Below are 25805 nucleotides of genomic sequence, written 5' to 3' on the forward strand. Positions count from 1 at the left end.
CAAAAGCTGGGGCTGCCATCTGCAAGATGCCAGCATGCATCTACAGGTTTGGGTGCTCCTGGGCATGGGTGGCTCCTAACCCAGCAGCACGACCTGCCCCTTCCCCAGTGAGACACGCGGGGAGACTCAGTGGCAAACCGCCTTTATCAAGAGTCACAGGATAAGCAGTCTGTGGCCTGAGGCCCATAGGTACAGCTCTGCATAGTCCATCCCTGAGCAAGGTGGCCAGTGTCCTGGGCTGGAAGCGGGTACAGGCTCTGTGCTGCCTCCCTACAGCACTGGGCACGTGCTGGAGTGGGCCGCCAGGCCAGAGATCATGAGGAAACCTCTGGCTGGCCATGGGGTTGAACCCTGCCACACTGAGGAATCACATTTCACATGAGCAAACAGCATGGCCTCTTCTCCACAGGAGCCTCCTCCGAGGGGGCGGTGAGCTTGAGCAGGGGTGGGTCCCCAGTTGTTCTGAAGCCACAGTCGGGCTGGGAGGTCTCCGTGTCAACAGGCAGGCCAGGCTCAAAGGTCTCAACCCCTTCCGGGGCAGGTCGGTGAAGCTTTGCAGCTGCTCGCTGACGTTTGAGCTCTGCCAGTGTGTGGTGTGCCTTGTCCCGGACCAGGGCTTCGGGGGCACCGCTCTCCGCAGGACTCAACTGACAGGAGACACTCCGGTCTAGACGCTTGGAGTACAGGTGCCTCCCCGGGGGGGCCCCTGCTTGGCCATTGTGTGGTCTGGCCACCTCAGAGCTGTCTTCCTGTGGGCAGAGCCAGGAGCCCAGAGGCCGCCGTCAGGAGGGGGTTTTTCTCACCTACAGCGGCCTTGGGCTTCAGGTTATGTGAAGTGGGGGTAGATGGACATGAGAGTGGGAAGGTCGGCAGCCTATACCTGAGGTCACTAGCCCATGAGGAGCACAGGGTCACCGGGCCTATCACCTCCACAGGGGGCTAGCGAGGCTAGAGGACTGGGTACTAAATAACAAGATCACATGCCAAGACTGCTCCAAATCTGGGACAGGACAGAGGCTGCATGCTCACCTCTGGGGGCTGCATGCTCACCTCTGGGGGCTGCATGCTCACCTCTGGGGGCTGCATGCTCACCTCTGGGGGCTGCATGCTCACCTCTGGGGGCTGCATGCTCACCTCTGGGGGCTGCAGCCGGAGCTCAGCATCTGTCTGCCTGTCCTCGTCCTCTAGAGGTTCTGGACTGGTGAGTGGTGACTGCCGCCACACCATGGCCTCTTGCGCATGCTCCTGGCGATACAGGTTGGTACGATGTGTCAGGCTCACGCGTCTCACCACTTTCCTGGAGAGAGCGGAAGTTGAGACATTGTCATCCAGCTCACAACCTCTGCCCACGCATCCTACGGGGTTCTGCGGCCAGCTGACATCCCCAGGGGCCAAGCCTGGGTCTCAGCAGGTAGACCCCAGTGACCTGCAGTGGGAGGCTTACCCACGGCTGCCCGCACTAGAGGTCCGCCGGCGCAGCAGGGAGCGCTGACGGCCCTGGGCCCGCAGGAGTGCGTCTTGTTTGTGCTTGAGCTCCAGCAGTTTGGCTCTTACTTCCTCATCACCACACAGGTCTGAGAAGAGATGGACAGAGGTGTCACAGGCATCTTCATGGCCTATCCCTTCTGCCAGATGTAGGCAACTCCACACTCACCGAGGGGCGTCTCGTCCACCAGAGATTTTCCATTCAGATCAGCCCCATGGGCCACAAGCAATTCTACCAGGTGCACCTGCAGGCAGCCAGCAGTAGCTGCTTGGCTGAGGGCTCCGACTGGGGGCAGGAGCCTAGCCTCTGCCTGCTCCTGCGCACACTCACCTGGCCCCAGTAGGCTGCAGCGTGCAGAGGCTCCCAGCCATCCTGGTCCTTGGCGCTCAGGCTGGCTCCTTGCTCCAGCAGCAGGGCAGCCACCTCACTGAACCCATGAGCAGCGGCGACGTGCAGCTGCAGGCAGACCACTCAGCCCTGAATCCCAGCCCCACGCCCCTTCCAAGGACCTGCCCCAGGACAGACACCCCCAAGTGACTGAGTCCTCACCAGAGTGGCCCCATGGTCCAAAGGGTCACTGAGGCTGGCCCCAGCATGCAGTAGGCTCTGGAGGTCGTTCAGCATACACAGCTCTGGCACTGCCCGGGCCTCCTCAATGCTGTCCTGGGTGATACCTGAGGGGCAAGCTGGCTCAGAGAAAGCACGACCTAGGGCATCACCCCTTGTGGGCAGGCACAGCACACTCACCGCGATTGGCCATGGCCGTCTCGAGGCAATCCAGTGTCTGTTCATCCTCACACAGGTCGTAGGGCATGTTCCCATCGGTGTTGACTGCCAGGAGATCTGCATCTCTACAAGGAAGATTGACAAGCCGCCGCCTCAGCACTTCCACACAACAGCTCCTCACTCAAGGAGTCCTCCGTCCCCTAGCAGCAAGTTCCCACTCAACAGAGGCCCTCAGCCTGGGACTGTCCTCAGGAGGAGAGGGCAGGCAGGAGGAAAACAAAGCTCCTAGCTCCTGCTAGAAACGCTGGCCTCGGGCCTGGCTGCTAGTCCTCAGCCCTAGATCCTGACTCCAAGCTGGACTTAGCAGTCTCTATCCACCGAGGCTTCAGGTTTATGACACCCATCTACCCCATAAACATAGTAGAGGCAGCTGCAGATGTGCAAGGACTCTGGGGCCCCCAGAACACAGAAGGGGTGTCCATGCATGGTGGAAGAGCAGAACCGGGATGCCTGCAGGTCATCACCAGCTCTAAGAGGAGCCCAAGGAACCTGCTAGCGACACACCCCTGATCCATTACTGAGGTACCTGTGTGTGACAGAGACTTATCTGCTCATACAAGAGTGACCACGCTTCTATACTCTGACCCACTAGAGAAGCTCTTGAATCTAGAGAAGCCTCCTCTGCTCTCTCCCTTCCTTGTTAGGGGTGAAGGCCTCACTTGTACCCTGGCACTTCCTCCTAGGCACAGATGGTCTCTTCATTCTCCTTCCCTCCTTTCCAAGTCCATCCTCAACACTGACCAAACGGCACTTTCCTATGCAAACTGTGGAGAGACCCTTGGTTCAGAGTTGCAAGTCTAGCCTGTCGAGCAGGTCAAAGAGCACAGTGAATACACTCTTCCCCCTGGATCCCAGGTACGTTGACAGAGGAGGTAAAGACAGGAAGCATCCCAGAGGGGTCACCTGACCACCACCTGGACACCCAGCAGGCCTACCGTGAAATGAGGAGTTCCACCAGATGCAGATGGCCGCAGGTAGCTGCAGCGTGCAGCGGTGTCCAGCCCTCACTGTCCCGAGCATTGACGTCAGCCCCGGCCTCCAGGAGCTGCTGGGCCATCTCTTGGAAGTCATCAATGCAACACTGCAAACAAGCAACCTGAGCCCCACACCCTGACCGGGGAGCCGGCCCGCCCCACCCCCACTCCTGCGGGGCTCACCTGGTGCAGTGCAGTCAGGCCGTCCTCATTGGCCAGGTTGGGGCTAACCCCACTACTAAGGAACTGGCGGACTGCAAGAAGGGGAAGGCAGGAAGGGTCCTCAAGAGCTAGCAGATGCCTCTTCCTCCAGGCCCCAGAAGTTACAAGCACAGGGCACAGGAGAAGAAAGGGGGCCTGCTAAGGTTAGGCTTGTCTTCATACTAGGAAGATTCCAGCCAAAGAAGAGAAAAGTCAAAGCAAGCAGGGCCTGGCTAAGTGTGCTGTAGTGCCAGGCCATGTGTGCTCTAGGACCCACACCGGACCTGGCCAACATCTGCTCTCCATCTCTAACCAGAGGTGAGCAATGCTATCCCACTCTGCAGAGAAGGGGCTTGGGAGCCGTGCATAGAGAGAACGGATTCACAGGCAGCCCTGCACTCTGTTAGGAGGTAGTGATGGTTATCAGCCCAAGCACTACTTCTCTGAAACCCCATGTCTACCCTGTGATCCAGCCATCCCATAACCTGGCTTTCCTCACAGAAAGACCTCTTGCATGCACCCCCTATTAAGGACAGTGGACTATTGGTAGCAGAGCTGGGGCTAGAGTCCAGGAGCTATAGACAGTTCTAGGCCTGGTTCTGAGCCACACCCAGGCAGATGGGAGTGCCTGCTTGTGTGTGCCCTGCCCTGGGACTCGAGCACACTCACCTTCCTCCAGGTCGTTTCGGGCAGCCGCCTCCAGAAGCGCGACGCTGGGAGGGAAGAGGACCTGCTTCCGAGGCCCGAGGCCAGATACCTCCTTCCATGGTTGCTCCCTGCGGCCCTTCTTGCCATGGGCCTCCTTCTCAGCCTGGGCCCACATCTTTACCTGCTGGGCACGTCGCTTCTGGGCATGCTTCAGCCGCTCCTGGGTGCTCATCCTGCCTACCATGGGCATCTCTGCCAGCAGCTCCAGGTGCTCGGCCATGGTGGTGGATGTCTGCCCACAGGGCTGATTGGGGCACCACGATTCGGGTTTGGGGGGCCAGGCCAAGCCTGAAGGGTGGGGCAGCTGGCTGGACTGGCACCCTTGGGGGCATCCCCTTCCCGAGACTTGGTGCCCTCTGTCCCTGCCAAGGCTGAGATGGGAGGCCCCACACTATGACCAGGCCCAGCTGCCCTAAGGGGCAGAGCCCAGGCAGGGAGGGCAGCGTGGCAGGGGGTGGGGTGGAAGGTGTGTAGGTGTGGGGGGGGAGCCTGCAGTCGTTCCCCAGGCCGGTCTGACACCTCAGCTGCTCAGCTGAGAAGCCTCTGTACACAGCGCCTCGCCTCCCTCTTGGGGTCAGGGTGCACAGCCTGTGGGAAGTAGCCCTAAGACCTGGCCGGCCTCAGTCCAGGGTCTGAAGCTAATTACCCAGATAACAAAGTTCCAGCTTCCTGGCACCCTGCCTAGGAGAATGGAGGGCAGGGCCAATCAGCAGCAGGGCCCTGGCAGCCCCTGGCAGCCCCTGCTCTTCTTCCATGCTGGCTGCCCTCGGTCCTCTGGCTCATTTCCAGTCAGCACAGCTAGTGTAAGGAGGCGGGCAGCAAAGGCCAGGAGTATGGTCAGTCCTGGGGTCCCAGCTTCCAATGTCCAAGAGTGACAATCTCTAGGCAGCTAGGAGACAGGAGGCCTGTCAATGTTTTCTCAAGGGAGCCTCCCCTTCCAGCCGTCACACACACCTGAGGAGTAACTACGAATAAGGAAACACATCAAGGTCAGTTCATGGGAAGAGGCAAGAGGGCTCCAGAGGAGTCCTGTGCGGGACCCACCTTCTGCCCATAGCACACTGAGAGTCAACAATGTATCCTGGGGTGCTCTACACTCTACCCTATTCCTCCCCACACACTTAGGGAAGAGTAGGACAAGGGGTATCTCAGGCCCTACCCATCCTTTCCAGAAAGGCTGTGCAGGCTAAACAGTGACAGAACCAGGAGCATTGCCTACATCCAGCTAGGCTGTCCATGGCCTTCCCAGGGCCAAACTCAGAGTCCTGGCTGGGCTGGGCAAGGGCTCTTCCCTGATAGCAAAAGGGCTTGACAGACTGCCTCCCAAGTCCACTGTGGCCTGGCATCTGCCATGCTCCCATCCGGGAGCCAGTTCAGGCCAGTCAGTATTTCTGCCATCCAGAGTGGCACTCAGCTGAAGTCATGGGGACACCGGCATCCACGCAGAAGAGGAACTAAGAGTTATCTCCCTGCCCCCATCCTTAGACAAAAGGAGAGATGTCCTGACGCCCTTGTCCTGAAGAAGAGAAAACCTCCACGGCCAACAACCACTTTTCAAGTAGAAAGCTTGCTGGCTTTTGGTTCTCTCATCTAGGCACATCTGGAGACAGCTCTCTGGCTGCAGTGGGCAGATAAGCACGGCTCAGAGCTGCTCCAGACTGCCCCAAGGCCGTCTTCTCCACTACACAGTCCTTAACTCCTGTGGACCCACCTTCCTGATCTTTCTGGAACGTGCCTGAAGACAGACTGTGTGAGCTGGGATAGAGGTACAGGGGAGCCCAGGGAGTCCGGGCACACCACACATATTGCCCACCGAAACAGTCCTTACTCCAAGGGCAGTCCAGCACAACTCCAGCACATGCTGAGCTCTAAGCTTTCAGTCCTCTGACTCCAGGAGCTGTCTAGCTGGCTTTCCTCCAGAAGCTAGCCTCAAAGGGAAGAGGCCGGCTGAAAGCCAGCGGGCTCTTCTCAGGTTCTAGGAGGAAAGCTACCCCCTCCTAGCTGAGTCTTGTCTGACCCAGCTGACCCTGACTAAGGTGTGGTTCCTCTTCCTAGCCTGCCAGGGTCCTGAAGACAGCTAACCTATAAGGCTTGACGGCCAGTCCAGCAGCTCTACCAAATGGCCACAACACTACACCCAGGCCCAAACCCGGCTGAGTTGGGCAACTCCTGCCCAACTCCACAAGTCCTTCCCAGAGCCTCTCTGGAACGTCAAACAGAGATAATTTGGTTGATTTACTTCAGATCTGGGCTTCAAGCCTGGCTGATCTGAACCAGGAATGTGGGACCCAGCACAGGGAAGCCTCCGACAAGGACTTTGACCCCAATCCCCACCCTTCAGCCTGAGCACCACTGGACTGACCCAGTCTATAGAGTGCCCCGCTGGGCAGCCTTCATCACACAAGGCCAGCACCCTAACTCCAACCCAATCTCTATAGCTCCAATGAGAACACAGCCAATCCCTTGGGGCCCTCACCTTCCCTACCCTTCCCAACTGGACAGCCCTTCAGGAAGCACTTACTATCACCCCCAATTTATACTCAGGAAAACCAAGCTATGATAGCCTTAGCTACAGACAAAACCAATTCCACAGGTCTAAGCACTCCAGACCTGAGGGACAGGCTGCTGAGATAGCCCTGTCACACCAAGAACTCCTTTATCAGCTGCCCAAATGTCGCCCACTGTCCTGCAATGACAGCTTCCCATCGATGTGTAGCCAGCACGGCCCTGTTAATCACCACAGCACAGTGTCTTCTGACCCACCACACGGTATCTGCAGTGAGCCCCCTGCCTGGCAGCTGCAAGAAACCTAAACACACGGGGAACAAGGAATGGTATGGGTGGAGACAGATGACCCAGAAATGGGGACGAAGGACAGGTGTCCAGAGAAAGGACAGAAGAGATGAGAGAAAAGGAGGGAAACGTTCAGAGAACAGCTACAGAGTGGGGCAAAAAACCAATGCACCTGTTGCAGGCTCGAACGCTCACAGATGGGTCCAAATAGTCCATCTCTGAAGGTCCACATCCAGACCTGGAATGTTTCTCTCTGACACCATCTATCAGGACCCCTATAACTAAAGCCCATTCAGCAAGTCAAGGAGGCAGAGACAGAGCCCTCATGCCTCTGGCTGCACATCACAGGGGAAGCTGGCACCTTAAGACATGTGGCAGCAATGTGGCAGCTGATGAAAGAGTCTCTGACTGTGACAAGATGAAGTCAACCAGCAGAGTTTATTTGGTCTGTAGCAAGAAAGATGCCTCCTTAGAAATTCATACTTACGGGCAAGCCATAAGCCATAAGGTTACACTGTTCTGTAGAATAATACCTATATGTTCATTTCTGTTCCAAGTCTATGCAGATCAGTGTCTGCGGAGATGGCTGCAAGAGGCTGCATGGATGCAGAAGCTGACAGGACTCTGGGTAGACAAATATCAGCAGTCAAGAAAATGGCCCCCAGGCATGTGCGGAGGCATTTTCTCAGGTGGGAGTTCCCGCTTGGAGTTCCCAGGTGACTCCAGTTTGTGTCGTGTTGATGATAAAACCAAGCAGTACAGTGATGACCCCCACCTGTGCCCTCCGTACGGCCAGCAGCCCACTGAAACTTCCTTGTACCGTTTCTACTCCCAGACAGCACTCCTGGGTGTGAAATGAAAATGGATTTGCGGCCGGGCGGTGGTGGCGCACGCCTTTAATCCCAGCACTTGGGAGGCAGAGCCAGGTGGATCTCTGTGAGTTCGAGGCCAGCCTGGGCTACCAAGTGAGTTCCAGGAAAAGGCGCAAAGCTACACAGAGAAACCCTGTCTCGAAAAAACCAAAAAAAAAAAAAAAAAAGAAAAAAAAAAAAAAAGAAAAAGAAAATGGATTTGCTTATCCAGATGACAGATATGGGAGGGCCCAGCCCACTGTGGGCAGTGGCACCCCTGGGCAGGTGGTCCTGGGTTATATAAGCAAGCAAGCTAAGTAAGCCATAGAGATGAAGCCAGTGAGCAGTGTTCCTCTGAGGGTTCCCTAGATGATGGACTGTATCCTGCCTCAAGTTGTTTCTGCTCAGTGTTTTATCACAGCAACAGGAACCTAACTAGATAAAACCTAACTATGATAAAGAAAGCTCTAAGAAATAGCGCTTACTCAGTTATTTAAAAAAAAAAAAAAAAAAAGATATGCCAGGCAGTGGTATGTGTCTTTAATACCAGCACTCGGGAGGCAGAGGCAGGTGGATCTCTGATTTCGAGGCCAGCCTGGTCTACAGAGCGAGATCCAGGAGAGCCAGGGCTACACAGAGAAACCCTGTCTTAAAAAACAAAACAAACAAACAAACAGGAAAGATATAAGATCAGGCTGGAGGGACAGCTCAGTGTTAAGAGAACTTACTTGGTTCAGGACCTAAGCTCAGTTCCCAGCAGCGACCTGTGATTCTAATCCTAGGGAATCTGACACCAACTAGCCTCCGTGGGGACCTACACACATATACACATAAATAAAAAGAATAATATTAAATATATATGTATATATGATCGTGTATATACTGCACTATTTTTTGTGTAGAAATAAATGAAATAAGAATATGCAGAGGCGAGCCGGGCGGTGGTGGCGCACACCTTTAACCCAGCATTTTGAAAGGCAGAGCCAGGCGGAACTCTGTGAGTTCGAGGCCAGCCTGGGCTACAGAATGAGCTCCAGGACAGGCACCAAAACTACTCAGAGAAACCCTGTCTTGAAAAAAATGAATGAATAAATGAAAGAATGAGAGAAAGATGGAGAGAGAGACAGAGAGAGACAGAGAGAGAGAGAGAGAAGGAGGAAAGAATATAGAGAGGGGCTGGAGAGATGGCTCAGCAGTTAAGAGCACTGGCTGTTCTTCCAGAGGTCCTGAGTTCAATTCCCAGCAACCACATGGTGGCTCACAACCATCTGTAATGAGATCTGGCACACAGGCAGAACACTCTATACATAATAAATAAATAAATAAATAAAAAAAGAGAGGCACAGGAGAAATGTCTCAGTGGTTAAGAGCACTTGCTGCTCTTGCAGAGAACCCAGGTTCAGTTCCCAGCAGCCACATCAGGCAGCTCACAACTACCTGTATTTGAAGGGGATTTGAAGTCCTCTTCTGCCCTCTAAAGACACCGCACACACATACACGAACACACACTCACACATAACTAAAAATAAATCCGCCGGGTATGATACACAACTTTAATCCCAGCACTCAGGAGGCGGGCAGATCTCTGTGAGTTTGAGGCTAGCCTGGTCTACATAGTGAGTTCTAGGTCAGCCAAACCTACATAGTGAGACCTGTCCCCAAAAATAAAAAATCTATTTTTTAAAGATATATTAAAAAATAAAGGCTGGAGAGATGGATTGGTATTTTTCAACAGTTAAAAGCAGTTAAGAGCAGTTATGGCTGCTCTTCTATAAGACCTAGGTTCAATTCCCAGCACCATATGGTGGCTCAGAACCATTCATAACTCCAGTACCAGGGGACTGACACCTTCTTCTGGCCTCTGAAAGCACTGCATGCATGTGGTACACATATATACATTCAGGCAAAACACCCAAACACACAAAAATACATTGTACAAAAGCAAGCTTTCATAAAAGTTCAGGGTGGGGCACAGCAGTGAACCTGTGATCTCCAGAACTAGAGGGACTGAGGCAGAAAGACTGCTTGAGGCCAAGCATCTCAGCCCATCCTTGGAAACATACTGAGAAGCCATCTCAAAGACGGTGCAGCTGGAGGTGCAGCTCTATAGTAGAGTACTTGTCTAGTAGTCACAAAATCCTGGGTCCAATCCCCACTGTTATAGACACATACACACAGCAACAGTCTGTGCATTTATAATGGGAAACATGAGAAACAGCCACAAGAGTAAGTAGAAGTGGGAACAGGTATGGGGAAGTACTTGTGCTTGGTACAGAGTAGCCGACCTTAGACCACGTGAAGATTACTCTCTGTAGAAACTATGTTGAGAGCTCTGCACTGGGCAAGGTGAGTGTCAACCGCCCCTGCACAGGTATACTTTAGCATGTGGAGGAAGAAAGCCCACAAGCACTAGGCAAGGAAAGGTCAGGAAATGCGGTAAGGCCACCTAGACAGCCAAGCCATCATGAAGCATCTCGACTCCTGGAACCAATGAGAGACACAATCAGATGGCAGAGACTGAGGGACGTGAGGTGGTAGGGCAAGGAGCTATCGCACAGGAAGTGGGCAGGAAGACATTCCAGAGGAATAGTACGCATTAGGAGGAACAGGACTGGGAACAACAGAGAGCTACATGGAAGGAAGAGGCCGAGAGGGCAGATGGAGGAGCCCTTAGAGATAGACTGCTGGCATTTCGAAGTCTAGAAAAGTGCCCAAATGGCAGTGATCATCAGGGGTATAGACAGAGCCCATGGCCCCCCTACAGACACACGAGGTCCACATAGACCCAAATTGGGGAAGGCTTCAAGTGCTGGCTGTGGAAAGCTGCCTGGGAAACAAGATGCTCTTCACACCAAACTAAACTCCAGACAGCACACACATGACCTTAAGAAAAAGAAAGCCAACCGGGGGTGGTGGAGCATGCCTTTAATCATAGCACTCAGGAGGCATTGGCAGGTGGATCTCTGTGAGTTCGAGGCCAGCCTGATCTCCAGAGTGAATTCCAGGACTACATAGTGAGACCCTGTCTTGAAAAACAAAAACAGAAAAAAAAAAAAAAAAAAAAAAGCCAAAAGAGTACAAGGATGAAGGAAGAAAATGTTTCATAAGCTTAACACACACACACACACACACACACACACACACACACACACACACACACACACACCAGAGCTTTCTAAACATGACACAAAACCCAGAAATTGAAAGGAAATCCCACAAATCCGATTACCCTTAGTTTCACATGTCTGCATTATAAAAAGGAGAGAAAATAAAATCTATATGGTGCACTAGGTAAGGTGACTCACACCTGTAAATCTAGAACTCAGGAGGCTCAGATGAGGATCCCAGTGAGTTCAAGGCCAGCCAGAACATTATATCTACTACATAACATTATATAGCATGCATTCTCAGATCCTGACCCATTGGACTTAGGCACAGGCAACACAGAGACCCTCACAGCTTTCAGCATGCTGAGATAGAGCCCTGCAGCTCAGCAGCAGCCTTGCAGAGGGAACCCCTCACTGCAGCATTAGCCTAAATGGGAAGGAAGCTTTGACCTATGCTCCACATGTCCCCAAGGCCTAAAACCTAACAGTAAGTTTTTGAATTTGTTCTGTTTTGTTTCCCAAACAGGTTCTCATGTAGCCCTGGCTGTCCTTTGTAGACCAGGCTGGCCTCTACCTCAGCAATGATATGCCTTCTGAGTGCTGGGATTAAAGGTGTGCACCACCACCACCTCCGGGCTGATTTAATGGTTGCCGGTGGGCCACACCCTCTCTTGGGGGACTGCAGTTTCTTAGTGCTACTCCCATCCCACCCACAGCCCTCTCAGTCGGTTACTATCTCACCCACATGGACGCTTTGTTCCTTACTATACCTGCAAAACACTGTCTCCTCTCCATGGAGTCTTGTCCCATACTGTAACTGAATTCTTGATGGTCTGAGTATTCTCATGGATAATCCTGCAGGTTTCTGCCACCTTGCAGCCGTGTCCTCTTCCTGCTAATGCCTCTGTCCCAACTGTATCCTCCACCTAGTCACCAGAGTCGATGCCCTCCCCCATAGTCTCAATGCAAATCCCCATTCCTTTCCATTCCTATGACCCTAACCCAACCCCAGCACTCCAGCATTCACACATACAGCTCTGTTCTTACCCCGCTTCCTTCCCTGCACCCCGACCAGCCTCAGTTCTGAGCTCTCTGACCCTCTTGTATCACTGAGGAAACCCACAGAGCTCCTAACACGGACAGAGCTGTCTGCTCCTGAGTGTCACAGCCTAGATGCTACAGAAATCTCACTGCTTCCCTCCCCTCAACTGAAACATGCATCTTGAAAAGACAGCATCAGAGGAACCCTCAGTCTGCTATCACCAGAGTATGCGCAACACAAATACTTACTAAGAAACTTAACAAAAGGCCTGCACAGAGAATCATAAAACAATACTGACAGATAAGAGACAAGACCTAAGTAAACAGGGAGACACCTCATTTGTGGTCAGAAGACTCAGAACTGTAAAGTGAGTGCTCCCTGAGTTCGTCTGAGTCTGTGCAGTTCCAACAGTGCATTTGAAACTTAAATGCAAATGTGCATAGGAGAAGCAGGACAATCATGAACAAGCGAGTCTGATCTACCTATGCTACTACATATTACAGTTCATTATGAACTCAGTAACCGAGCCCCTGAGTGTTCGCTTAAGGGTAAAGAAATACAGCAGGGAGCTGGGGAGCTGGGGAGAGGGTTCGGTCAGCCAAGCGCTTGTTGTGCAAGCATAAGGGTCTGAATTATGATCCACAACATCCACATAAAAGCCAGAGGTGTGTGTCTGCAACCCCAGGGGAGTAGAGTCGGGGCGACAAGCAGATCTTGTAGCTCCCTGGCCAGCCAGTTTAACCAAATCACAGAGCTCCAGGTTTTTGTTGTTGTTCTTCGAGACAGGGTTTCTCTGTGTAGCCCTGGCTGCCCTGGAACTTGCTCTGACAAGTAAAAAAAAAAAAAAAGTAATGAATAATAATAATAATAATAATAAATTAAACAAACCAGTGAGAACCAGGCACGGTGGCTCATATCAGTATTCCCAGTACCCTGGAAACAGAAGCAGGAGTATCACCATAAATTTGAAGACAGCCTGATCTACATAGACCAGGCTGGCCTTGAACTCGGAGATCTGCCTCCGCCTCCCAAGTGCTGGGATCAAAGATGTATGCCACCACCACCAGGCTACTGAGCTCAGCTTTAGTTAAAGACCCTGTCTCAAAAAATAAGATGGAGACCGCATGGTGGTGGACAGCTTTGATCCCAGCACTCAGGAGGTAGAGGCAAATAGATTGCTGTGAATTCTGAGGCTAGCCTGGTCTACATAGTGAGTTCCAGGCCACACAGTGAGACCATGTGTCAATAAAAAAATAAATATATATAAATAAATACAGGAGAGCAATTAAGGATAATGCCAACCTCTGGCCTCTCTATGCATATGCACACATGTGTATACACACACCACTGTACACATACAAACACACACACACACACACACACACACACACACACACACACTCTCTCAAAGAAGTGAACCTGGGCTGGAATGTAGCACAGTTGGTAGAGTGCTTGGTCAGTATGTACAAAGCCCTGAGTTCAACTCCCAGCATGTCACAAAATCAGGTGAAGTAGTGCATGCCTATTAATCTCAGCATTTGGGAGGTAGAGGAAGGAGGATCAGAAGTTAAAAGTCACCCTGGGCTATACAGTAAGTTTGAGGCCATCAGAGGCCACATAAGACCCTGTCTCAAAAAAATAATAAAGCCAGGTGGTGGCAGCAAACGCCTTTAATCCCAGCATTTGGGAGGCAGAGGCAGGAGGATCTCTGTGAATTCAAGGCCAGCCTGGTCTACAGAGCGAGTTCTAGGACAGCCAAGGCTACACAGAGAAACCCTGTCTCGGGGGAAAAAAAAGTAATGAATAATAATAATAATAATAATAATAATAATAATAAATTAAACAAACCAGTGAGAACCAGGCACGGTGGCTCATATCAGTATTCCCAGTACCCTGAAAACAGAAGCAAGGATATCACTATAAATTTGAAGACAGCCTGATCTACATAGAGTTCTAGACCAGCCAAGATTACACATCAAGATCTCGCCTATAAAAACAGGTAGGCCGGGCGGTGGTGGCACATGCCTTTAATGCTAGCACTCGGGAAGCAGAGGTAGGAGGATCTCTGTTAGTTTGAGGCTAGCCTGGACTACAATGTGAGTTCCAGGACAGCCATGGCTGTTACACAGAAAAGCCCTGTCTCGAAAAAACAAACAAACAAACAAACAAAAAAGACCTATACATGCAGCCAACACAGGACCAAAACTATACTTGATATTAATCTCAAAGAAATAAAACAATCTGGGGCAGGGGAGATGACTCAGCAGTTAAGAGAATACACTTTTCTTCCATTCCCACATTGGGCAGCTAATTTGAGTTCCAGGAGATGCAACCTTTGGGTATGCATGTACACATACACACCACATGCATAAATAAATAATAATAAAACTTTAAAACTCCAATCTATACACGAACATTTACAAGAGCTCTATTTATAACAGCTAGAACTGGAAACAGCTTGTCTGGAAGAGGTGGACAGCTATAGAAACTGTGGTCTGTCCCAGCTGTCAAGAATGGTTTTGATGGATGCTGGCAGCAAAAAGGTGGTATGCTATAAGACGGTTGGTAGAAGGCCAGGGTGCGGTGGTGGTGCACATCTTTAATCCCTGCACTCGGGATCTCTCTGAGTTCAAGGCCAGCCTGGTCTACAAGTTGCAGGACAGTTGGAGCTACAAGAGACAGCCTGTCTCTAAAAAAAAAGACTGTTGGTAGAGTAGTCCTAGCACGGCACATACACAGTGCTGGACAACAAATGAGAGCTGCCCAGAGGCTCTCCGAGAAGGGGTGGAGAGCTGGGGGTAGAAGGACTAGACTGTCTCACTTGACTGCACAGGGCTAACAAGCATACGCAGGTTCATGGGAAGCTCTGAAACCCGCATAGTCGTGCAGCACATTGCACTGAAATCTGCATTATAGGCACCGCATCACCAGAGGGAATCTAGGGAGGGGATTTCTATGACTCACTTCCCAGTTACTGTATGTGATCCAACCTACTTCAACAAAGAATGAGCAAGAGCTGGAACGACGGCTCAGTGTTTAGGAGCTCTTGCTGTTCTCCCACAAGACCCGGGTTCAATTCCCAGTACCCAAACAGCAACTCACAAACATCTTTAACTCCAGTTCCAGGTGATTCAATACCCTCTTCTGGCCTTTGCAGGTACATATGTGATGTACAGATAGGCAAAATAAAATAAAAAAATCTAAAAAGACACATGTAATGCCAACAGCTTGGGAGGCTTAGGCAGGAGTTCAAGGTCAGCCTGGGTCACAAATAAGACTTTACAAAAAAAAAAAAAAAAAGAAAGAAAAAAAGTTCTTGCTGTGATGGCTAAAGCTTGTAATCACAGAACAGAACTCAGGAGGCTGAAGTGAAGATCAGGAGTTCAAGCCCAACCTCAGTCTCAGCTGCGTAGTAAGTTCCAGGTTCACCCTCACACCCTGGACTATAGCTTGATACCCTGTCTCGATGAGAGAGAGAGAGAGAGAGAGAGAGAGAGAGAGAGAGAGAGAGAGAGAGAGAGAGGGAGAGAGAGGGAGGGAGGGAGGGAGGGAGGAAAGAAAAGAAAAGAAAAGAAAAGAAAAGAAAAGAAAAGAAAAGAAAAGAAAAGAAAAGAAAAAGCAACACCAAATACTTAAAAGACCAAATGATTAGGCCAGACCCTGTGGCGCACGCCTTTAATCCAAGCACTCTGGAGGCAGGTGGACCTCTGTGAGTTCCAGGCCAGCCTAGTGTATATACCAAGCTCCAGGCCAGCAAAGGCTACATACTAAGACCTTGTCTCTACAAACAACAAGATTAGACCATGGGAGTTATGAATGACTGTGGACTTCTCATGCCACTGTCACAGGTGTCTGTGGGACAGAGGCATGTCCTAGCCATCTGTCACAGGTGTCTGTGGGACAGAGGCATGTCCTAGCCATCTGTCACAGGTGTCTGTGGGACAGAAGCATGTCCTAGCCATCTGTCACAGGTGTCTGTGGGACAGAGGCATGTCCTAGCCATCCACACAGGTGTCTGTGGGACAGAGGCATGTCCTAGCCATCCACACAGGTGTCTGTGGGACAGAGGCATGTCCTAGCCATCCACACAGGTGTCTGTGGGACAGAGGCATGTCCTAGCCATCCACACAGGTGTCTGTGGGACAGAGGCATGTCCTAGCCATCCACACAGGTGTCTGTGGGACAGAGGCATGTCCTAGCCATCTGTCACAGGTGTCTGTGGGACAGAAGCATGTCCTAGCCATCTGTCACAGGTGTCTGTGGGACAGAAGCATGTCCTAGCCATCCACACAGGTGTCTGTGGGACAGAGGCATGTCCTAGCCATCCACACAGGTGTCTGTGGGACAGAGGCATGTCCTAGCCATCCACACAGGTGTCTGTGGGACAGAGGCATGTCCTAGCCATCTGTCACAGGTGTCTGTGGGACAGAAGCATGTCCTAGCCATCTGTCACAGGTGTCTGTGGGACAGAAGCATGTCCTAGCCATCCACACAGGTGTCTGTGGGACAGAGGCATGTCCTAGCCATCCACACAGGTGTCTGTGGGACAGAGGCATGTCCTAGCCATCCACACAGGTGTCTGTGGGACAGAGGCATGTCCTAGCCATCTGTCACAGGTGTCTGTGGGACAGAAGCATGTCCTAGCCATCTGTCACAGGTGTCTGTGGGACAGAAGCATGTCCTAGCCATCCACACAGGTGTCTGTGGGACAGAGGCATGTCCTAGCCATCCACACAGGTGTCTGTGGGACAGAGGCATGTCCTAGCCATCCACACAGGTGTCTGTGGGACAGAGGCATGTCCTAGCCATCCACACAGGTGTCTGTGGGACAGAGGCATGTCCTAGCCATCTGTCACAGGTGTCTGTGGGACAGAGGCATGTCCTAGCCATCTGTCACAGGTGTCTGTGGGACAGAAGCATGTCCTAGCCATCCACACAGGTGTCTGTGGGACAGAGGCATGTCCTAGCCATCCACACAGGTGTCTGTGGGACAGAAGCATGTCCTAGCCATCTGTCACAGGTGTCTGTGGGACAGAGGCATGTCCTAGCCATCCACACAGGTGTCTGTGGGACAGAGGCATGTCCTAGCCATCTGTCACAGGTGTCTGTGGGACAGAGGCATGTCCTAGCCATCTGTCACAGGTGTCTGTGGGACAGAAGCATGTATTTGGAAACAGGCAGTACGGACAGAAAACTCCGCCTCCGTCTACACAGTAACAGCCTCCGGAGTGCCTGGTCTCACCAGCAATGAGGACCAACAGGATAGTCTGAGCAGCAGAACTGCGGGAAAAATTAGTTGTCATGGAACCCCAAGTGGACAGGACTGCCATCAGAAGGCACCTGAAGGAAGCCCTGGGATGTCAGAATAAATATCCCAGTTTCAAGCCAGAGAAAGCTGAGAATCCACAAGAGAGAGGCTTAGGTTTCTGGGCTCACCCTGTAGAGTCCACACAAGTTCACAGCCACTGCTGCAAGCCAACAGGCATCTCAAGCCAGCAAAGGAGGCTGGGTACCGGCCCCAACAGGGCCCTTCCTCCACGCCCTAAGACACTTGCTGTCTAACACCCCTGCCCTTCCCCTGCTTTCTTCAGTAGGGCTCCACTCCTGCCTGCCTGCCTGCCTGTCTCTAGACCCCTGCAGACATTCTAATGTGTAACTCATGAGCAATAGCTCCTGTGGCTCCCCATGTTCAGCTTCAACTCACCAGGCAATGGACTTGAGCTCACAGCTGGGAGTGTCCTCGGTATCAGGGTCCTTGCCATGAGTCCCTCCACTGTATCTCTGCAACTCCATCTCTGTGACCATCACCCAGGTGGTCCTCTGCTCTTCCTATTTTATTCATTCAATCACTTATTCACTCCCTAAGTGCTTTCTGAGCTCAACCTTCTCCTAAGGTGAGATCTCTCTTCCTCTGAGATGTGGGTCCTTTCTGGGCCCCCGAATCATTTAAGGGACCAGCACAGAGCTCAAATGTGCCCATCATGTAAAGAACCCAGTGTGTCTGGCCAGCAAAGGCCTATGGCTTCTTCCCTATACTCCTGCAGACCACTCATTCTGCAAGAGGCCAATTGACCTAGAGACACCCCTAGTCCTAGGGGAGGTCCACTGGAGGCACTGACCTCCATCTCACAGCCCTAAGAGCAAACCCTCAGCCCCAGGTAAGCCTCTAGATGACACAGTCCTAGCTGGCAGCATGACCACAATCCTGGAAGAGAGCCAGACCAGCCAACTGAGTGTTTCTCACATCCCTGACCACAAAGACCTCAGAATAATCAAATTTCTGTTTGTTGTTGTTTGAGACAGGGTCTTACTTTGTAGCCCAGGCTGGCCTCAAAACTCACAGAGATCTTCCTGCCTCCACCTCTGCCTCCAGAGTAGTGGAATTAAAGGTATGAACCACCATGTCCAGCTTCCAACTCACCCCCAATATTTTGAGACAGGGTCCCTTCACTGTAGCCCAGGCTAGCCTATAACTATGGAACCCAGGATGACCTCAAATTTACAGGAATCTTCCTGTCTGACTCTCCTAAACGATGGGATTACAGGCTTGAGCCACCACACCCAGCTCAATGTTGATTTAGAAACACTACATTTGGGAGTGATCTGTGTCTAGCCAGAGTACACCAGACTTCAAAGCACTCTGTCTATCTCTGTAACCCAACCGTAGCCACTCAGGTGGCTGTGATGTTCCCACCTCCATGTGAGTCCACTCCAGGCTCCACTGTTTCCCTTCAGCTCACAGTCAGGGACCAGCCTGAACCTCAGCCCACCTGTGTGCTGTGCATTATCAAGAGTCACCTCTCTACCGGGGGCGCCTTTAGTCCCAGCACTCAGGAGGCAGAGCCAGGGGGATCTCTGTGAGTTCAAGGCTAGTCTGGTCTACAGAGCGAGATCTAGGACAGACACCAAAACTACACAGAGAAACCCTGTCTCGAAAAACCAAAAAAAAAAAAAAAAAAAAGAGTCTCCTCTCTGGGGAGCTGGGGAGGTAGAGCTCTGTGAGTTCAAGGAAAGGTTGGTCTACGTAGCTGTAGCAAATTCCAGGCCAGCCAGTGGTATGTAATGAGACCCTGTCTCAAAAAAAAAAAAAAAAGAAAAAAAAACCCATGTGGTGGCACATGTCTTTAATATTAGCACTAGGGAGGCAGAGGTAGGTAGATCTCTATGAGTTCAAGGTCAGCCTGGTCTACAGAGCGAGTTCCCAGACAGCCAGAGCTGTTACACAGAAACCCCGTCTCAGGGAAAAAGAAAAAAGAAAAGAAGAGTTTCCGCTCTGGGGACATATCTCAGTTGGTAGAGTGCTTGTCTGATATGCATGAACATGGGTGAGTTCAATACCCAGCATTGTATAATCCAAGTAGGGGCTGGCCATGTGGTGTACACCTTTAGTCCCAACACTCAGAAAGAAGAGGCATGTGGAACTCTGAGTTCGAGGCCACCCTGGTTACAGAGCAAGTTCTAGGACAGCCAGAGATACACAGAGAAACCCTGTCTCAAAAAAAAAAAAAAAAAAAAAAAAAAAAGTACCAGGGTGGCACATGCCTAAAACCCTCTCGCTGGAGTCAAAGTTAGAGCCTAAGGCCCGGCCCTAACAAACCACACATGACCACCTACCCTCAATTCAGCCAATTACTGAATCTGTCTATCTCCTGAGGGGTGTGCATGCCATGCAGCACATGTGGAAGTCAGAGGACAGCTTACAGGAGCTGGTTCTCTCCTTCCACCACAGAGGTCCCAGGGATGGAACTCAGGTCATCAGCTGGGCAGCAAGCACCTTTACCATCTTGACCACACTCAATAAAACAACTAAAAGAACCAAATTAAGAGTAAAAAGCAAAAAATGATGTATTCACTTGTGGCCACACTGGGAAGAGGGACAAAGAGATCCGGAGATAATCCCCTCCCAAGGGAGTCTGCTTCTCAATGGGCCACACCGCGTACATCCCCTTCAGCGTTTTACTACTAGTTTGTTTGAATTGGCTTAAGGAGGAGTGACCAAACCCAGTTTATTGGGACTGTTAGGGTCCAGGCTTTGAGATTATCTTCAGGAACAATCCCAGCACTCCAAGCTGAAATAGGAGGGTAAGAAGTTCAAGGTCATCCCTGAATCACACAGCCAACTGGAGGCCAGGCTGGATCATGGGAGACTCTGTCTCAAAAAAGATTTTCTAAGTCTCTTCTCTGATCCTGCTGCACACGCCACTCAGCCTGCTTGTGCTCTGGTCTCAGCTGCTCTTCTGTTCTCATCTAGGGCTCTGTGATCTTTTTCAGTGTTCCCACTCCCCTGACATAAGCAGGAGAAGCATACGAAATTCAATGTTCCCGTATTTTTGATCTACAAAAATGAACAGTATTGCTGGGCGGTGGTGGCGCATACCTTTAGTCCCAGTACTTGGGAGGCAGAGGTAGGTGGATCTCTGTGAGTTCAGGGCCACCCTGGTCTACAGAGTGAGTTCCAGGACAGCCAGTACCACACAGAGAGAAACCCTGTGGGGGGGGGTGGGGGGGGTGACACGTTATTTAGCTCAGTAACAACAGGGCTAATTGTCCCATGGGAAGGACCCACATAAATGCACATATAATACTTCCAGCCAGCTCAGGACCCAGGGCTGAGTAGAGAATCTGGGAAGGCCCCTCCCAGGCAGCAAAGGAGGGAGGCTCTTCAATCTTCCTCGTCAACTTCCTTCCCTTTTGCCATCTGGCTCCAAACTAGATCTAATTAACTCAAAGCGACATGTCAAAGGCTAAACGTAGCTGCAGACATCTGCACTGACACTCCGTGAGGATGAGGCGGGACAAAGGAAGCAGACAGAGAAGAATCTAGTAGCCTCAGGGACTGCTTCCCATGTACTGTCCTGCTTACGTCTCCACTGAGCTGTGACCCCCTTGTAAACTGGAAACGAAAGTCTGTCAGGCACAAAAGCAACACAAGGTAACAAAAGTGAGCTTTGAAGAGCAAACAATAGATTGTTCTGACTCAAACTTTGGCCCAGAGAGACCGTGACTCAAATACACAGATGAGGCAGGTCAAACACCCTGGGGGCCAAGCTGCCCGCTACCGCAGCCGTTTTGGAGCTGTGGACAGAAGAAGCGCGATCCTAAGGGTTCCAGACTTAGAACAAGGAGTGTAGGGTCCTACAATGAACAATGGTCATGCTTCTAATACTCCTCTTATACACTTTATACACAGGATGTGATCCATGGAGACATTCACCCCCACAAAAAAAACCAACAACAACAAAAAAATTATATTTAGTTAGCAAACTCCTGGAAATGAGATGGGAGAAAAAAAAGAGTGGGAGCTGGCAAGACACTGATCTGGCCCTAAAGTCACTAAGGAACAGAGCATGATGAAGTTCAGGTATCTCAAAGAAGTCGGTCAGCCGGGCGGTGGTGGCGCATGCCTTTAATCCCAGCACTCGGGAGGCAGAGCCAGGCAGATCTCTGTGAGTTCGAGGCCAGCCTAGGCTACAGAGTGAGTTCCAGGAAAGGCGCAAAGCTACACATAGAAATCCTGTCTCGAAAAGCCAAAAAAAGAAAAAAAAAAAAAGAGTAATCAAAGAAGTCGGTCATGGTGGCACACAGATGGGTACTTCACAGAGGATCAAAGTCAGCCTCGGAAGTCTGAAGCCAACCTAGACTATATAGACCTTGTCTCAAAACAAAACACACGAAGGGCATGGTAGCACACATCTATAATCCCAGCACTTCGGAGGCAGAGGCAAGCAGACCTTTGTGAGTTCCAGGACAGCTAGGGCTGTTACACTGAGAAACCCTGTCTTGGAAAAAACAACAAACAAACATCCATACAAACAAAATCCCTCAAGATTGTCAATTGTGGTGTAATCCTGGTAGCCTGCTCTACATACTGAGTTCAAGACCAGCCTGGACTACAGAGTGAGAGCCTATCTCAAACAAACTAACACAGGATATCACAAAGGGGCCTGGGGACAAGTGAGAAAGCAGCTTCACCCTGAGCATGGCTTCTACAGACAAAATGATCTAATTTGCACACCTAGTTCTAAAGAGAGATCGATGTCATTTCCATTTTAGCACTACAGAACTTCGAACCTCAAAGAACGAAATGTAGCTTTAACAACCCAGCAAAAAAAGAAAGAAAGAAAGAAAGAAAGAAAGAAAAAAAAGAGCAACAACATTACTTTGTGGGTACATTCCCGAAAGAAAAACTACAAGCTGCTTACCTACACGGTCATATTCACAGCAGCAGCATTCACACTAGAAAAGAACTGAGAACCATCCAACTACCTTCAACACAGGAACAAACAAGACTGGGCACAGTCATACAGTGGAATATTACCCACCTATAAAAAGGAATGGAATTCTGACACATGCTTCAAAGGTGTAAGACATAAAAGGCCACATTATGATGATTCAGCCTCTGTGAGGCACTTATACGAGGAAACAGTACAGCACAACCCTCCAGCACTAGAGGAGGGGAATAGGAGTTCTTGTTTAATAAACAGACAGTTTCTGTCTCAAAGAGTTTGGAAATGAAGCCAGACATAGTAATCTACTCCTGTAACCAAAGAATTTGGGAAACTGAGTTCCAAGCTTGCCTGGGCTATACATAGCAAGACCCCATCTCAAAATAAAAATCTGATTGCTGGGGCAGGGTATAATGGCATATGTATGTAATCCCAACAAGGAAGCAGAGGTAGAAGGATGACGAGTTCAAGGCCACCCTTGTTATATAGTTAAACAAAGAAGAAAGGCTGATGTAGTAGGTAAGAGAGTACTTGCCTAGCATGTGAGATGCCCTGGGATTGTTGCCCAGGATTCAATCCACAGCATCACCAAAACCAAACCAACCCCAACACCACCATCCCCACCTGCCCCCCCCACACACACACACAGGAACATACAACAACTATAGACCATTAAAGGATAAAAACAGGACCACTTCAAACAATTTTTTCCTGGTTTTTCAGGCTTTCTCTGTGTAGCTCTGGCTGTCCTGGAACTGGCTCTGTAGACCAGGCTGGCCTTAAACTCGCAGAGATCCGCCTGCCTCTGCCTCCTGAGTGCTGGGATTAAAGGTGTGTGACGCCAAACCCAGTGACCATAAAATAAATCTTTTAAAAATTTCTTTTAGAAATAATAATAAGGTAACATTCAATTCAAGAATATCATTCAATATATGATAGAAAATATTCATTTTATTGAAAGAGCTCTTTAATTGTGTGTGGTCCGGGGCTGATTTTCTACAAAACAGCAGAAATGTCTTGAAGGAAATCATGTGGCTGGCAAATCTGAAACATTTTGAGGTTTTCTAAGCCCAAGCCTGTCACATTTATCTGGTACTGCCACTGTTATCCTTATCCCACCTCAAAAATCACTGTTGCGTCTGTCTGGAAAGTTCTATATCTTAGAACCATCTAGATCACACCTTAACCTTAAGTATTACCTCTTCAGTAGTCTCCCATGGCTACCTTATAACTCTCTTCTGTCATCATGTTTTCTTTGACATGCCACTTACACTGCATTTATTGCAGTTTAATCCTTAGAGTTTAGCCCAGTGCCTGACTTACAGGAAGCATTCAGTAAATGAGGAACAAACAGATGAACAGTCCCTCAGTATGTCAGCACCGTGAGTGTGAGTACAACACAGAATGGGACTCACGGCCAGGACACACACAGGCCTCACTCTGGTGTGCGTGTTACTGTTCAAGGGACATATAAGAGGAAGTTCCAAGAGAGCCTAGAGGTGGGGAAGGAGCCTGTGACTGCCTCGGATATCTCGTTTTGACCGTTAAGTGGATGTGGAATAGGCACTGGAGTGGGACACAGTTGGGACAGAGAAAGTGTGGAACCTCAGGGATGGGAGTCTGTTGTCTGTGACTGAGACACTTCAGCGCCCGTGGTAAAGGCATTGCCTTAACCAGCTGGTGAAACAGACCATAACACAGAATCCCTCAGATAGTTCCCAAATGGAGTTCAGAGTATAGAAGTCCTGCTGCAAGACACCTGCTAACCCAGAACAGCATCCAGTTATACCCAACCCTGGTGATAAAGAAGCAGGGGGACCAATTAATGGAGAAGAGAGGCAGTGGTCCAGGCCTGTAGCCACCAGCAGAAACAGGTGGATCTCTATGAGTTCAAGGCTAGTCTAGCCTACATAGTGAATTCCAGGACCTCCAGGGCTATGTAGAGAGACCTTGACTCAAAAGTAAATAAATAAATAAATAAATAGATAGATAGATAAATAAATAAATGAGACACACAGAGAGAATGGACTCCACACAGTTGTCCTTAACCTCCACATGAGCGTCATGGCATGCAACCGTCCCAAACAATAATAAATAAATAATATTTAAAAGAATTATTCTTTTCAAAAAAAGAAAAGAAAGGGGGGACAGGAGGGCCTGAGCCAATAGGGAAGAAACCTAACCCAGTCATTAGGAGAGGGAAGTGAAAAAAAAAAAAAAAGAAAAAGAAAAAGAAAGAAAGAAAGAGCCTCCTTGAGTAAAACTTGGAGCAAAGGCAGACAAGTGGCCCCTCAGAGCACTAAATGTCCCATCATCATGACAACACGAGTCCAGCGTCAGGGCAGGTCTCCCCAGGCCAACAGTCCCTCAACCAACTCAGTTCCCATGCTGGGCCAGTGGCAGCTCTGGTTTCCTTGAAGTGAGTCAGGCGGCCTTCTAGAGAGCTAGGTTGCTTGCAGCCAGGCAAAGCATTCAAAGTAAACCCCAATCCTATAAGGGAATTCCTGGGGAGCAAAGACACCAAAGAGATCTAACTGAGGTATCGATGTCCTTGCCTCCACCTGCACCCCCCAAGTAAAGACCAGGAAGAAAGGCATGCTTAGGGGTCAGCTAGCTTTGCTCTGTCTCCCGAGTCTGGGGCAAGCCAATACTCACCTCTCTTCGGCACCCGTAATAATTAATCCTCCTTGCCTCAAGCCTCCGGTACTGGCACAGCCAGGCACCCAAAGAAGCCCAAACACTTTTCACAGGCTGGTCTACATTCCTCTCCTAACCACAATCCATGAGGCACAGCCTCCAGGCGAGGGCACTCGAAGCCTTAAGAGGCTCTAGCGTGTGCTTTACTGAACTCCAAAGCCCACACGAAGCATAGCCAAGTCCCTTCGCTGCCCTCATGTCAGAATGAAGACCGTCGGTCGACCTACCTAACCAACAGGTTGCAAGAACTACCTTCGCTGTTAGGGTTCACAAAAAACCCTCCGCTGGCCGCCTCGCTGGCGCCCCTTCTGCAGGCCCCTCACGACCCATTCCACTGCCCCGCAGGGCCAGCTCCGGGCCGCACAGACAGCAGCGCCGGCTCACCCGCCGTGCCCCGCCCCGCCGCGCCGTGCCGGGCCTCGCCCCGACGGCTCCTACGTTCCCACACAGAACCGACCCTCACCTACAACCGCCGGCCGTCTCACCTGGAGCCCGGCTAACCGCTTCCTGGACCCGGCCCGGCCGACCCTGGGTCCCGGCGCTGCTCCAGGCGCCACGGGGGGCGGGCCCCGCGCCCATCCTCGCCATGGCAACGCGACACTTCCGGCCCGAGGTGTCCGGAGCGGAAGCCGCGGTGCTGGGTGGGAGTCCTGGGCGGAGCCAGTCTACAAGGGCGGGACCTAAAGAGCGCCCTCAAGGGGCGGGGCTAGCCCCGGGAGATTGGCTGATACTATGGAAGGTTTTTCGCGCTCTGTTCAGTGGCGTGAATATACTGGCATCTCGGGTGGGGCAGGAAGGGCAAGTGTTCAGGTGTTCCCGGAAGGGTGATCTCTATCCTGGTCTTTGAAAGACAGGTTGGAGTCTTTCCTTCAAAGCCGAAGCATCGTTGGTCAAAGGAGGGAACAGCGTATCCCAGAAGATGGGCAGCAGTTTG

At 50.9% G+C, this 25805-nt stretch overlaps 1 protein-coding gene across 1 annotated transcript; it reads right to left on the bottom strand.

Annotated features, from left to right (window-relative positions):
• Positions 1–126: 126 nt before the first annotated feature.
• Positions 127–25421, bottom strand: Ppp1r16a (protein phosphatase 1 regulatory subunit 16A). The gene is made up of 12 exons (XM_059246936.1): positions 25357–25421; positions 11677–12772; positions 4117–5109; positions 3430–3500; positions 3208–3353; positions 2234–2337; positions 2036–2160; positions 1817–1942; positions 1655–1730; positions 1445–1574; positions 1135–1297; positions 127–749 (listed from the first exon to the last, which is right to left on the bottom strand). The coding sequence occupies exons 3-12, from the start codon at positions 4373–4375 to the stop codon at positions 375–377; spliced, it is 1575 nt and encodes a 524-aa protein (XP_059102919.1). The 5' UTR covers positions 4376–5109; positions 11677–12772; positions 25357–25421; the 3' UTR covers positions 127–374.
• Between the last annotated feature and the right edge of the window lie 384 nt (positions 25422–25805).

This window comes from Peromyscus eremicus, chromosome 20 (assembly GCF_949786415.1).
Source record: "Peromyscus eremicus chromosome 20, PerEre_H2_v1, whole genome shotgun sequence".
NCBI classification, from domain to species: domain Eukaryota; kingdom Metazoa; phylum Chordata; class Mammalia; order Rodentia; family Cricetidae; genus Peromyscus; species Peromyscus eremicus.